General features: G+C 53.4%; 1 protein-coding gene across 1 annotated transcript in view; it reads left to right on the top strand.

The window, feature by feature from the left end:
* Positions 1–13,394, top strand: part of ACAP3 (ArfGAP with coiled-coil, ankyrin repeat and PH domains 3) — a 72,181-nt gene extending 58,787 nt beyond the window's left edge. The window contains exons 18-25 of the mRNA XM_069034947.1: positions 1,396–1,610; positions 3,339–3,446; positions 3,902–3,985; positions 6,189–6,281; positions 6,794–7,014; positions 7,128–7,237; positions 8,339–8,449; positions 9,750–13,394. Of these exons, the coding sequence (XP_068891048.1) occupies positions 1,396–1,610; positions 3,339–3,446; positions 3,902–3,985; positions 6,189–6,281; positions 6,794–7,014; positions 7,128–7,237; positions 8,339–8,449; positions 9,750–9,897 (1,090 nt within the window). The 3' untranslated portion in view covers positions 9,898–13,394. The remainder of the gene's footprint in view (positions 1–1,395; positions 1,611–3,338; positions 3,447–3,901; positions 3,986–6,188; positions 6,282–6,793; positions 7,015–7,127; positions 7,238–8,338; positions 8,450–9,749) is intronic.
* Positions 13,395–13,773: the final 379 nt, after the last annotated feature.

The raw sequence follows: 13,773 nt of genomic DNA on the forward strand, positions 1-13,773 counted from the left end.
TCCAGGTGAGCTGTGGCCCAAAATCCATGGAAAAGCAGGCTCGGGGAGCTCCAGGTGAGTTGTGGCCCAAAATCCATGGAAAAGCAGGCTCGGGGAGCTCCAGGTGAGCCGTGGCCCAAAATCCATGGAAAAGCAGGCTCAGGGAGCTCCAGGTGAGCCGTGGCCCAAAATCCATGGAAAAGCAGGCTCAGGGAGCTCCAGGTGAGCTGTGGCCCAAAATCCATGGAAAAGCAGGCTCAGGGAGCTCCAGGTGAGCCGTGGCCCAAAATCCATGGAAAAGCAGGCTCAGGGGGCTCCAGGTGAGCCGTGGCCCAAAATCCATGGAAAAGCAGGCTCGGGGAGCTCCAGGTGAGCCGTGGCCCAAAATCCATGGAAAAGCAGGCTCAGGGAGCTCCAGGTGAGCCGTGGCCCAAAATCCATGGAAAAGCAGGCTCGGGGAGCTCCAGGTGAGCCGTGGCCCAAAATCCATGGAAAAGCAGGCTCAGGGAGCTCCAGGTGAGCTGTGGCCCAAAATCCATGGAAAAGCAGGCTCAGGGAGCTCCAGGTGAATTGTGGCCCAAAATCCATGGGAAAGCAGGCTCAGGGGGCTCCAGGTGAGCTGTGGCCCAAAATCCATGGAAAAGCAGGCTCAGGGAGCTCCAGGTGAGGCTGGGGGCACACACAGGGCCTAGGGAAAGCCACACAGCAACCCCAGTGCCCCCAAATCCATGGAAAAGCAGGTTCAGAGGGCTCCAAATGCCTCAGGTACCCCCAGCTCATCCCACTCACCTGAGCTGGGCTCTCAATGTGCTTGGGAACCAGGAATTGTAGGATTTACCCCTGCCCTGAGACCTCTCAAGTACCTGAAACACCTCATGGTGCCTGGGGCTGAACATCTCATTCTGTTCTCAACCCCCTGCAATTTTTGCTTGTGCTTTGAAACAGGAGACATTTTTAAGTTTGAGCAACCTCAGTTTGATGCCTCAGGTGGACAAAATGCCCCAGAGCAGCAGCTCCATCGCCTCTTGGCTGCTTTGGGCAAACCCAGTGCCCCCAAATCCATGGAAAAGCAGGTTCAGGGGGCTCCAAATGCCTCACTCACCTGAGCTGGACTCCTGGATGGAGGTCAGTGGGGCATTGGAATCTGCTTGGGAACCAGGAATTGCAGGATTTACCCCTGCCCTGAGACCTCTCAAACACCTAAAGCTCGTGGTGGTGCCTGGAGCTGAATTTCCTTCCACTCTCAACCGCTCCCTGCCCTTCTCAGCTGTGCCTTGAAACAGGAGACATTTTCAAGTTGCAGAAACAGGAATTTGAGGCCTTCAGGTGCACAACACACCCCTGAGCAGCAGCTCCACCCCCTCATGGCAGCTCCTCTGGATGTGTGCGCTCATCTCTGCGCTGTCCCTCCCTCAGGCAGGACAAGGAGGCCTGGATCAAGGTGAAATACGTGGAGAAGAAATTCCTGAAGAAGCTGCCGGGCGGGGAGGCGCTGGCCGAGAGCGAGCGGAAGCCGCGGCGCTGGTGCGTCAAGAAGTGCCAGAGGCACAACAGCGGCTCCAGAGCCCCCCCAGCCCGCAGGAAGTACCGCCAGGAAACTGGGAATGCCTCCCCAGCCATGCTGTCCTCAGGTGGGCACCCCCTCCTTGTGTCCCCCAATCCCTGCCAGTGCCCCCGGAGCGGCCGCATTCCCTTCCAGGACCTGTCAGAGCTCCGGGCAAAAATGGTGTTGCACAAACGGACTTTGAAAAGCCTTTAAAGCCATTTCCTAATGTTTTCTGGGTTCCTGGGGCTAAAGGGGATCAGCAGGGTGACCCTGGGATCTCCAAACTTGCTTTGGGCAATTTTTTTGTGATTCCTGTTTTTTTAATAAGTTTTAAATCCTTTTGGTTTTATCTCTGTAAGAGAGGCCGTGCTTAGGAAGGTTCTGGCTGCTCTGGGATGACTTTGGTGAGAAATCTGTGATATTTTGGGTTCTTAGGAAGGTTCTGGCTGCTCTGAGATGACTTTGGTCAGCAATTTGTGATGATTTGGGTCCTTAGGAAGGTTCTGGCTGCTCTGAGATGACTTTGGTCAGCAATTTGTGATATTTTGGTTTCTTAGGAAGGGTTCAGGCTGCTCCCAATGCTCTGGGATGGGTTTGGTCAGCAATTTGTGATGTTTTGGTTGCTTAGGGAGGGTTCTGACTGCTCTGGGATGACTTTGGTCAACAATTTGTGATATTTTGGTTTCTTAGGAAGGGTTCAGGCTGCTCCCAATGCTCTGGGATGGGTTTGGTCAGCAATTTGTGATGTTTTGGTTGCTCAGGGAGAGTTCTGACTGCTCTGGGATGACTTTGGGGACAAATCTGTGATATTTTGGGTTCTTAGGAAGGTTCTGGCTGCTCTGGGATGACTTTGGCCAGCAATTTGTGATGTTTTGGTTGCTCAGGAAGGGTTCTGGCTGCTCCCAGTGCTCTGGGATGGCTTTGGCCAGCGATTTGTGATATTTTGGTTTCTTAGGAAGGTTCTGGCTGCTCTGAGATGACTTTGGTCAGCAATTTGTGATGATTTGGGTCCTTAGGAAGGGTTCTGGCTGCTCTGAGATGACTTTGGTCAGCAATTTGTGATGATTTGGGTCCTTAGGAAGGTTCTGGCTGCTCTGAGATGACTTTGGTCAACAATTTGTGATATTTTGGTTTCTTAGGAAGGTTCTGGCTGCTCTGAGATGACTTTGGTCAACAATTTGTGATATTTTGGTTTCTTAGGAAGGGTTCTGGCTGCTCTGAGATGACTTTGGTCAGCAATTTGTGATGATTTGGGTCCTTAGGAAGGTTCTGGCTGCTCTGAGATGACTTTGGTCAGCAATTTGTGATATTTTGGTTTCTTAGGAAGGGTTCAGGCTGCTCCCAATGCTCTGGGATGGGTTTGGTCAGCAATTTGTGATGTTTTGGTTGCTTAGGGAGGGTTCTGACTGCTCTGGGATGACTTTGGTCAGCAATTTGTGATATTTTGGTTTCTTAGGAAGGGTTCAGGCTGCTCCCAATGCTCTGGGATGGGTTTGGTCAGCAATTTGTGATGTTTTGGTTGCTCAGGAAGGGTTCTGGCTGCTCCCAGTGCTCTGGGATGGCTTTCGCCAGCGATTTGTGATATTTTGGGTTCTTAGGAAGGTTCTGGCTGCCCTGGGATGACTTTGGTCAGCAATTTGTGATATTCTGGGTTCTTAGGAAAGGTTCTGGCTGCTCCCAGGGCTCTGGGATGACTTTGGTCAGCAATTGGTGATGTTTTGTGCTGGGACCACAAGCGTGGTGCTGGCTGTGCAAGCACAGCTGGGGAGTTGTCTCCTTTGCTCAGCAGTAATTCCGAATTTCCCGTGTCCAGCAGCAGCCACCCTGGAGAGGAAATTCCGCCGGGATTCCCTGTTCTGCCCGGATGAGCTGGACTCTCTCTTCTCCTACTTCGACACCGGGGCTGGCTCCGGGCCTCGCAGTAAGTGCCACCAAGAGCTCCTGCCCTTCCCTGCCAGCTCTCCCACTGCCCCAGAGCCAAGGCCAGCTATCCCAAGAGAGGGTGAACATTCCAAACATTCCAGCAGAGGGATGAGGAGTTGGTTGCACAAACTCCAACCCCGTTGTTGCTCTTTTATTGCACCTGTTTTAATATCCCACTGCCATTTGGCATTCTGGGGATTTTTTTTTTTTTTTTTCCCCCCAGCATCTTTTACTCCCAAACTTCGCATTCCATTGGCTTTTTTCTTTTTTTAATTTTGCTTTTCATTTTGGCTTTCCATTTTTTGTTTTTTTTTTTTTAATTATTTTTAAATTTTTTTCTTAGCCGAGTCTCGCTGCGGACAATTTTTTTTTTTTTCTCTCTCTCTTTTTTTTTTTTTATTTTTGTGTTTGTGCCAATGAACTCCCCTCACATTCCCGTCCACCTTCCTCTAGGTGCCAGCCACATCTCTCTGCAGCACCCGCTGGCAGGTGGCCCTTGGAGTGGGATGGGTCCCGCTGGGTCCCTCCTGGACGGAGGTAAGGTGACGCTCTGGCAGCCAGCAGCAAAAGAGACACCCAAATTTCACTTGTTCCACCCCAAAATTCTGAGGCACTGATGGATTTCTGGTCAGGGATTCCAGCTCCTTTGGCTGGGGCAGGTTTTCCACAGGCAAAATGCTTCCTAGGCTTTCCAGCATTCCCTTTAATAAATAAATGAACAAATAAATAGAAGCATTCCCTTTCAATAAATTCCTCAGAGGATCTAATCCTGGATCTCAGATAGGAAGTTTATTCATTTTATTTATTTAGCTTTCCACATCCCAGAGTTCTTGTGCTCCATTACCATCCTTAGCTCAGGAGTTATTGAATTTCCTGGCTCAGTTGCTTGTCCTTGTAGGAATTTACAATAAATATTTATAACCCTGAGTTCAGCACAGCAGAAACTCCCAGGCTTTCCTCCGTGTCCACCTTATCTCTTGGAATCAAGGAAAAAGGTGCTTTAGTGCTTGTCTGCATCTGGGCTTTAAGGGCTGTTCCAGCTTCAAGGAATTTCATGCTTTTAGTCCACAAAAACCATGGGAATTGCAGGACTTCAGAGTCCCTCAGATCCCTCCGAGCCTTGTCTTGGCTCCTGGAGAACAAAACAGCAACTTTATGCCTGAGAACAGAGCTGGGAATGTGATGTATCCATATCCATGTGCCCTGAGCCAGATCCTCCCTTCTTGTTGTGCTGGGAATGTGGAGCAGAGCCACGAGGCCTCGCTGCAGTCACGTTTTCCTTCCTCCCCAGGCCGTGGGTTTGCTTTCTATAAAAATCTGCAGCAGCTCCAAAAAAAACCACTCGTGCTCTGGGCTGCTTGAAACCTTTCCTGTTGTGCCTTCATTCCCTCCCCTGGCTGCTGAGCAGTGCTGGAGGATTCCTCGTGATCCATGATTTCAGGGGAACTCATGGAGAGCCTGATTTTTATCTGGGATTTTGTTCTGGGGAGTTCAACACCCTCTGAAATTCAGGTTTCTGGTTCTGCTCTGCTTTTCCAGGCTCAGCTCTGTGGTTCTCGCAGCCTTTCCTGCTGTTATTCCTTTCACAGAGCACTCAGCTGGTTTAGGAACACTTTTCCAGGCTTGTTTCCCTTCCTAATCCCAGTGGTTTGAGGACAGGGCATAGGGATTGAACCTGTGGAGTTCTGGGGGGATGGGCACTCCCAGGCCTTGCAGTGAAAGCAGCAAGAAGCTGAATCCAGAGAGAGTTCCCAAGGCTGGCCAGGCACCCCTCAGGGCACAGGGGATGTGCCACCCCTCAGGATAAAGGGGATCTGCCACCCCTCAGGGCACAGGGGATGTGCCACCCCTCAGGATAAAGGGGATGTGCCACCCCTCTTCCTGCAGGAGCAATTCCTGCATTGCTTCTTCCTTCCTTTCTCTCGTTTTCCTGACAATTTTGGGTGTGGGCTGAGGAAGTTTCCCTGCCACTGGCATCTTGTGTGTGTCCCTGGACAAGTGGCTTCATCTCTTCACTTCCATCTCTGGAAGCATCCAAGGCCAGGTTGGATGGGTTTGGAGCAACCTGGGATAGTGGAAGGTGTCCCTGCCCACAGGTTAGGAGCAGGATGAGCTTTAAGATCCCTTCCAACCCAAACCAGTCTGGGATTCCGTGATCCATGGATTTCTTGGATGGAGTCAGCTCTTGTAGCATTCAGTGGCCAAGCAGGGAAGGTTGGAAGCTCTGTGGGAAAGGGAAGAGATGTTGGGAAGGTGGATGAGCTTTAAGAGGTTGGCTCAAGATGTGATTTGGCCCAACCACATCAACAAAAAAGTGCCCCAGTGACAAATGAGAGATCCCAGAGTGGAACTGGGACGATCAGTGCTGAAAGCAGAGGGGTGTCCTGATTTGCCCGTGACACCACCCGACCTCCTGCCGAGCTGTCTCTGCTGCTGCTCCGCTCCAGTCTCCGTCACAATCCCTCAGGGATTGCAGCAGGGGCTGTCCCCAACAGCCCCCAAGTGCCATGGCAGTGTTGGAGCATCCCTGCATGAAGGGCAGTGTGGGGACACGGCCCCCGTGAGGCTTTGCAGAGCTTCTCCTTGGGGGCTGAGCGGGGTGGCAGCGCCCCTGTCCCTGTGCCAGCAGTGTGTGTGTGACGTCCTGCGCTGCCCCGTCCCCCCGTGGGCTCAGCTGGGCCTGGCTCTGGGGGGCCTGGGTGTTAAAGTGGCCTTGGTTTGTGTCCTGTTGGCCCCGCAGGTCTGAGCAGTGACAGCGGCCTGGGAGGGAGCACCGACGGCAGCACCGACATCCTGGTGTTCGGCTCCGTGGTGGACAGCGTGACAGAGGAAGGTGGGTGGCACACGGGGAAGGGCGTGAGGGGTTGCTCTGGGCTCTTCTTGGATGGAGATGCAGTGTTGGATAACACAGAGAGGCAGGGCTGAGGGGGTTCGGGGGAGTTGATTTGTAAAACAGAACTTGTATGTCGTAGCAGCAACTTGGGTCCTGCCAGAGGGGAGGGTTAGATGGGATTTTAGGATTAAATCCTTCCCTGTGAGGGTGGGGAGGCCCTGGGATGGATTTCCTGGAGAAGCTGTGGCTGCCTCATGCCTGGAAGTGTCCAAGACCAACCTGGGATAGTGGAAGATGACCCTGCCCATGGAATGAGATGAGCTTTTAGGTCCCTTCCAGCCCACCCCAGTGTGGGATTCTTTGTTTTCTCACTGAATTGACCCTAAATCAAAGCAGAATTCTACAAATAACGGCAGGCACAGCTTCACTTAGGCAGGATGGGTGAGCAGGGATATAAAAAATGAAGTGGGAAGCTTTGGGCTGATCTCTCCCCACCCTTCCCTGCCTGGCAGAGTGTGAGGTGTCGGAGGAGAGCAGCGGGGAAGCCGAGATCGAGCAGGAGGCGTCGGATTTGGAGGATCTGAGGGAGCTGCACCCCGGCCTGCTGATGTACAGGGCAGCTCAGGCCCGGAACCTGCCCCTGATGGCAGAAGCTCTGGCCCACGGGGCCGAGATCAACTGGGTGAACGACGAGGATGAGAACAAAACCCCTCTGATCCAGGCTGTGAAGGGGGTACGTTGTGCTGGGAATGTGAGGCCTTGGCTCTGGTTTGGAGCACGGGAATTGTCCAGCCTGTGCATCCTGCTGGATAAATTGATGTGGAAATTCCTTTTCCCCCTCACCAGGGCTCCTTGATAGCCTGTGAATTCCTGCTGCAGAACGGGGCAGATGTCAACCAAAGAGACTCACGGGGCCGGGCCCCCCTGCACCATGCCACGTACCTGGGGCACACCGGGTGAGTCTGGATCCCTGGCATGGGATCCAGAGCTGGATAACCCAGGGGGCTGGATAACCCAGGGGGCTGGATAACCCAGGGAGCTGGATAACCCAGGGAGCTGGATAACCCAGAACTGGATAACCTAGGGGGCTGGATAACCCAGAACTGGATAACCCAGAACTGGATAACCCAGAATTGGATAACCCAGGGGGCTGGATAACCCAGGGGGCTGGATAACCCAGGGAGCTGGATAACCCAGGGGGCTGGATAACTCAGGGGGCTGGATAACCCAGGGGGCTGGATAACCCAGGGAGCTGGATAACCCAGAACTGGATAACCTAGGGGGCTGGATAACCCAGAATTGGATAACCCAGAACTGGATAACCCAGAACTGGATAACCCAGAGTTGCATAATCCCCTCAGCCCAGAGAGCCAGGGCTGAGGGGGTTTTAGGGAATTGATTTGTAAGATATGGCTTGTAGGGCATATCAATGAATGTGGCACAGGGTTAGGTGGGATATTGGGATGAAATCCTTCCCTGTGTGGGTGGGGAGGGGCTGGGATGGAATTCCCAGAGAGGCTTTGGGTGTCCTGTCCCTGGAAGTGCCCAAGGCCAGGTTGGAGCAAGCTGGGGTAGTGGGAGGTGTCCTTGCCTATGGAACGAGATGAGTTTTGGGATCCCTTCAACCCAAACCAGTGTGGGATTCTCTCTTTTCTCACTGAATTTACCCTAAATCAAGGCAAAACTCTACAAATACTGGCAGGCACAGCTTCACTTAGGCTGGCCTAAATCAGGAAACGCTGCAGAGAAAGGAATGGGGGTGCAGGGGCCTGGTTATCCCCTATGTGCCATGGTGAGGGCAATTATCCTTAAGACAATCAAATCCATGGAATCATGGGATGGATAATTGCTCAAGGGTTGGATGCAAGCTCAGGGAGAGGAGGATATGGGATCAGCAGGTTCAAACCTGACTTTGGGACAGCAGTTTAATCCCTCAGTGTCCCTGCTGAGATCTGCACACTGTGGGAACAGTAGGGACACACTCAGGTGGAGACTCATGGAATTCTGTGCCTCTGGAGCTGGAATTCCTGCCCTGAGGGCCCTTTGTGCCCCCACAGCCAGGTGTGCCTGTTCCTGAAGCGCGGGGCCAACCAGCACGCCGTGGATGGGGACGGGCAGGACCCGCTGAGCATCGCCGTGACCGCGGCCAACGCCGACATCGTCACCCTGTGAGTGCTGCCAGGGCCCCGGGGCCGGGCAACGCTGGGGAACAGCAGGCAACACTGCCTGGGGACTGGGGAACACTGGGAAACAGCAGGCAACACTGCCTGGGGACTGGGGAACACTGGGGAACAGCAGGCAACACTGCCTGGGGACTGGGGAACACTGGGAAACAGCAGGCAACACTGCCTGGGAATTGGGAAACACTGGGGAACAGCAGGCAACACTGCCTGGGGAACACTGGGAAACACTGGGGAACAGCAGGCAACACTGCCTGGAGACTGGGAAACACTGGGGAACAGCAGGCAACACTGCCTGGGGACTGGGGAACACTGGGGAACAGCAGGCAACACTGCCTGGGGACTGGGGAACACTGGGGAACACTGGGAAACACTGGGGAACAGCAGGCAACACTGCCTGGGGACTGGGAAACACTGGGGAACACTGGGAAACACTGGGGAACACTGCCTGGGGACTGGGGAACACTGGGGAACACTGGGAAACACTGGGGAACAGCAGGCAACACTGCCTGGGGACTGGGAAACACTGGGAAACACTGGGAAACAGTGGGGAACACTGCCTGGGGACTGGGGAACACTGGGGAACACTGGGAAACACTGGGGAACAGCAGGCAACACTGCCTGGGGACTGGGAAACACTGGGGAACACTGGGAAACACTGGGGAACAGCAGGCAACACTGCCTGGGGAACACTGGGAAACACTGGGGAACAGCAGGCAACACTGCCTGGGGACTGGGAAACACTGGGGAACAGCAGGCAACACTGCCTGGGGAACACTGGGAAACACTGGGGAACAGCAGGCAACACTGCCTGGGGACTGGGAAACACTGGGGAACAGCAGGCAACACTGCCTGGGGACTGGGAAACACTGGGAAACAGCAGGCAACACTGCCTGGGGACGGGGGAACACTGGGAAACAGCAGGCAACACTGCCTGGGGACTGGGAAACACTGGGGAACACTGGGAAACAGCAGGCAACACTGCCTGGGGACTGGGAAACACTGGGAAACAGCAGGCAACACTGCCTGGGGACTGGGGAACACTGCCTGGAGACTGGGGAACACTGCCTGGAGACTGGGGAACACTGGGAAACGCTGGGAAAGACTGGGGAACACTGCCTAGGGGCTGGGAAACACTGCCTGGAGACTGGGGAACACTGGGAAACACTGTCTGGGAACTGGGAAACACTGGGAAACACTGCCTGGGGACTGGGAAACACTGGGAAATGCCAGCAGCAGGGGAAGGAATAACCAAATCCTGCCCCCTGTGCTCTGTGTCCCACCACAGGCTGCGCCTGGCCCGGATGAACGAGGAGATGCGGGAAGCAGAGGGTCCCTTCGGGCAGCCGGGCCAGTATCCCAGCAACAGCCCCACGGAGCTGCAGTACAGGAAGTGCATCCAGGAGTTCATCAGCCTTAACATCGACGAGTGTTAGTGACGAGTCCCCATCCCTTCTGCTGCCCCAGAGCTGGGCTGAATCCCTGGAGAGCCCCATCCTTGGATATCTCGGTGTTTTCCTTGCAGATTGGTCTGTTGTTGATGCCTGCACCCCTCGGGTTGAGCTGCCCGCAGGAAGGCTAAGGGGTCTTCCCTGTGAGCTTTAAGTTCTCATGCTTGACTACTGGATGGTTGATTTTTATGTTTTTTTGGAGTAGGAGCCTCCCAGGGCATAACCACAGACCTTGGCATGTGGGCTGGAATGTGTGGGAAGTGTGGGAGAGGAGCTTAGAGTTTGGAAAAAAAAAAAAAAAAAAAAGAAAAGAAAAAAAGAGAAGAAAAGGAAAAGCCCTCAGTGACCAGGAGAGAGCCACCAACACCAGGATCAGATGAAGCTGGCCCTGAAGAGTTGGCTTGGAATTCGGGCAGGGATTGTGGAGCCCTCAGCCTGCTCTGCCCCTGGGAGAACTCAGAGGTGCCCTCCCGGGCTGGTTTTGGGGCAGGGATGCTCCGAGCGGAGCGGGTGGCATCGGGAGCTCCTCACCTTTCACTGCTCTCAGGACTGAACCAGCCATGCTCCCCTCGTTTGCTGCCCTGGGTGCTTGGCTGCTCAAAGCCATAGCTGCCCTGCTTCCAGCAGCCATCCTGCAGCATTCCTGGAAGCAGCAGCGCTGATCCCTGGAGCTGGGAGAAGCTTGTCGCTGGCGATGGGCTCGGGGCAGGGAGGGGAAGCAGCTCCAGCTGCTCGGTGCAATCTGACTCCACTCGGTTCCCTGCTCCCTTCAGGTTTCTGTGGAGGAGAATTCCACTTGCATGAGTCCCCTCCGTGCTCTCCCCCCGCATGCTGGAGCATCTCAGCGGCTTTGGAGCTCCCCAGTTCCAGGGAGCAGCAGAATTTTGTGTTTCCCTCCTTTTTTCCCGAGGTTTTTGGCTGGAGTGAGGGAATTTTCCTTGGAGCACTTTGTTGCTGTCTTGTGTGTCTGGAGCTGTCCCATCCCGTCTTGGGAGGGCTTAGGGAGCACGGGGACCTCTGGAGCCCTGTCTGGAGATTGGAGGCTCCTGTAGGAGCCTTTTCCCAATGTCCCCAACTGCAGCTGGCACCAGAGGTTGTCAGGGCTCGGGGGTGACATCCCTGCCTGGGCTCCAGGGTCAGGCCACAGTGCCTTATGGATCATCCCAGGATCTTGAGGGGCTCCAAGGAAACAAAGAATCCCAGGCAGAGTTCCCCACTCTCTGCACTCCATTGGCAGATCCACAATCCAATTTCTCATCCCATCCTCTCTGGAATTCTTGATGTTTTTGCTTCCTGGCCGCTGCCCTGCTCAGAAACCTTGGCAGGGTTTGTTCCTGGGGCTGGAATTGTGTCCTCAGATATTGAGGGAACAGCTCCTCACCCTCAGGGGCTCAGCCAGCAGCCCTCCCACACAACAAAGAGCCTTCACTGGGTCTCTCTTGGCTCGAGGGAATTCCTGCTTCCTTAGGAAGGTGCTGTCCCAGGTTTTCCTGCAGCCAGGCTGCTCTTTCCTGTCTGTGCAATCTCGATTCCCACTGGAGCTTTGGGATGAGCAATTCCCAGAGCTGAGCTCTGCTCTCAGTGTCTGCTGCGAGTCTGGAATGGTCCTGGTGCAGTGCAGAATCTGCCCCCAGGGCCTCCTGTGCTTCCTTAAATCATGAACAAACTCCTTCCACTGAGCTTGGGGAATGAAAATTCCCCCTTTTTGGCTGTTCAGTGCCTGGGCTGGAAATCTCCTGTGGTCTTGGAGCAGGCAGTGCTCCCTCTGAACTCTCCTGAGTGGGAATTGGAGGCTGAGCAGGGGCAGCTCCTGTGGTCTGTTCATCCCTGCCCAGCTCTGGCACCCTCAGGAGCGCCTCGGGAACACCCCTGGGATGAAGCAGAAATTGCTGCAATTCCATTTCAGAGGAGCTGGGATGGATAAACCCTTGAATTCAGAGGACAGCTCTGGGAGCAGAGATTGTAGCTCTGACTGTGGCTCCCTCAGGGTTCCAGCTGTGGCAGGGCTGCTCCGGGGTCTCCTTCACCTTCCATTTAACATTCCCTGGATTTAACACCTCCTGCCCCCTGGGGAGGTGCCACCAGCACTGCTGCCCCCTCAGTGTCTCCTGGGCAGGGACAGAAGCTCCTGGAGCTCCATTTTTGCTCCTTTGCTTCGGGCTTTGTCTTCTTTCTGACCCAAATCACCTCAGATTTCCATCCCCCCCCCCCCCGAGCAGGGCACTGCCTTCACTTGGGCATCACGGCCCCGTTTGTCACCTCTTCCTTGGCATTCCGGCCTCTTGGTCCTGCTGCTGCTGCTGCTGCACTCAGTTTAAAAGTTTAAAAAGCCAGGGCTTCGAAGTTTAAAACCAGGGTTTAAAAGTTTCAAAGCCAGGCCTGAGCAGCGCCCTGGCTGCTCCTGGCACGGCTTGGGATGGGGTTGGAAGTGCTGCTGCTCCTGCTCCCAAATCCACCCTCAAATCCGAGTCTGCCTTCAGCAGGACCCTGCTGTGCCCAGGGACATCCCCCACATCCCCCTGGGACGCCTGGAGAGCTCCACAGATCCAAGATCCTGCTCTTCTTCCCGGGTTAGGGGCTGGGAGATTCCTGCAGGGGATTCCCTCTTCAATCCCACCCCGTTTTGTGCTGATCTGCATCACTTGGGGCGGTTTTTTGGTGCTGATTCCCCCTCGAGTCGTGCCCTTTCCACGCTGGGAATCTTTTCAGGGTACTTCAAAGCTCTTGAGAGTGAAGTAGAAGTTTCACCACTGCCATGGTCCTGCTCTGCTCATGGATTTCAGCACGGTCATTGTGGTTTTTTTTTTTACCTGTACAGCAACTTCAAACACCCCAATTGGTTTTCCCAGCTTTTTAGGAGGAGTTAGAAACCCGACTGATCCTTTCTGTGAGCCAAGGACAACTGTGGCTTCCACTTTTGGGTCGTTTTATTTCACTTTTTCTGGGAATTCTGGCCAGAAATCCTGGCCAGTTTGCTCCCTGGAAGCTCAGACTCACTGCTGGAGTAGATGAAGTTGAGAAAAAAATGTAAATATTGATGCAAAAAGCAGCGTCTTGCAAGACAATTGATCTATTTAACATGTATTGGTACTTTATTTAGAGTCAATGTATAAAGCAACTTTGTGCACTTTTCCTACCTGACAGTATTGGGGGGTTTTATGTTCTTTTGTTATGGGTTTTGTGCTGTCTTTTTTAATCAGTGGAATTGTTAAGTATTTAATTTATTCTTATTGATGTGCCCAGAGGACTAGTGCAATTTTTATTCAATACAGTTGGTCTGTATTTAATGTCAGGATTTTTTTTTTTTTGTAGCATTGCTAGGGAATATTTTTCCAAACCTGCCTTTTTTTCCCTCCCCTAATTTTCCTTTCTTCCCCCCTTCCCTTTCTGTTTTCATCATGAGGCATTAAATGCCTCTAATTTGAGATATAACCCAACACTTGAGAACACCCTGCAGTCCCTACAACTGAAATTTCTCCAGGAAAAACACACTAAGGAGGCACTTCTCCCTATTTTCTGTGTTTCTTTGATTTTTATTTTTGCTTGGGGGGTGTGTAGGGGGGTGTGTGTGCTCCAAACCTTGGAGGGGAGAGTGGGGAAGGTGCACAGAAAATTCATTTCCAGCCAAGGAAATGCATTTCCAGGCTTCGGGGAAGATGAGAAAATGAACATTTTCTTGGTTTTCCTGCCTCAAATTTGTGTTGTACAACCCTGCTTGGAATATTTGATGCCCAAAATTGCTGGTTTTTTCACTCTCCCTTTTTTTCCCCAAGGGTGTGTGAGTGTTTTCTCTGGACTTTAACCACATTTAACAGGAGGAATTTGCCTTTGTGTAGAAAGCAAAGTGCCAGGCACTGCCCA

The sequence above is a fragment of the Aphelocoma coerulescens genome, chromosome 21 (genome assembly GCF_041296385.1).
Source record: "Aphelocoma coerulescens isolate FSJ_1873_10779 chromosome 21, UR_Acoe_1.0, whole genome shotgun sequence".
Lineage (NCBI taxonomy): Eukaryota > Metazoa > Chordata > Aves > Passeriformes > Corvidae > Aphelocoma > Aphelocoma coerulescens.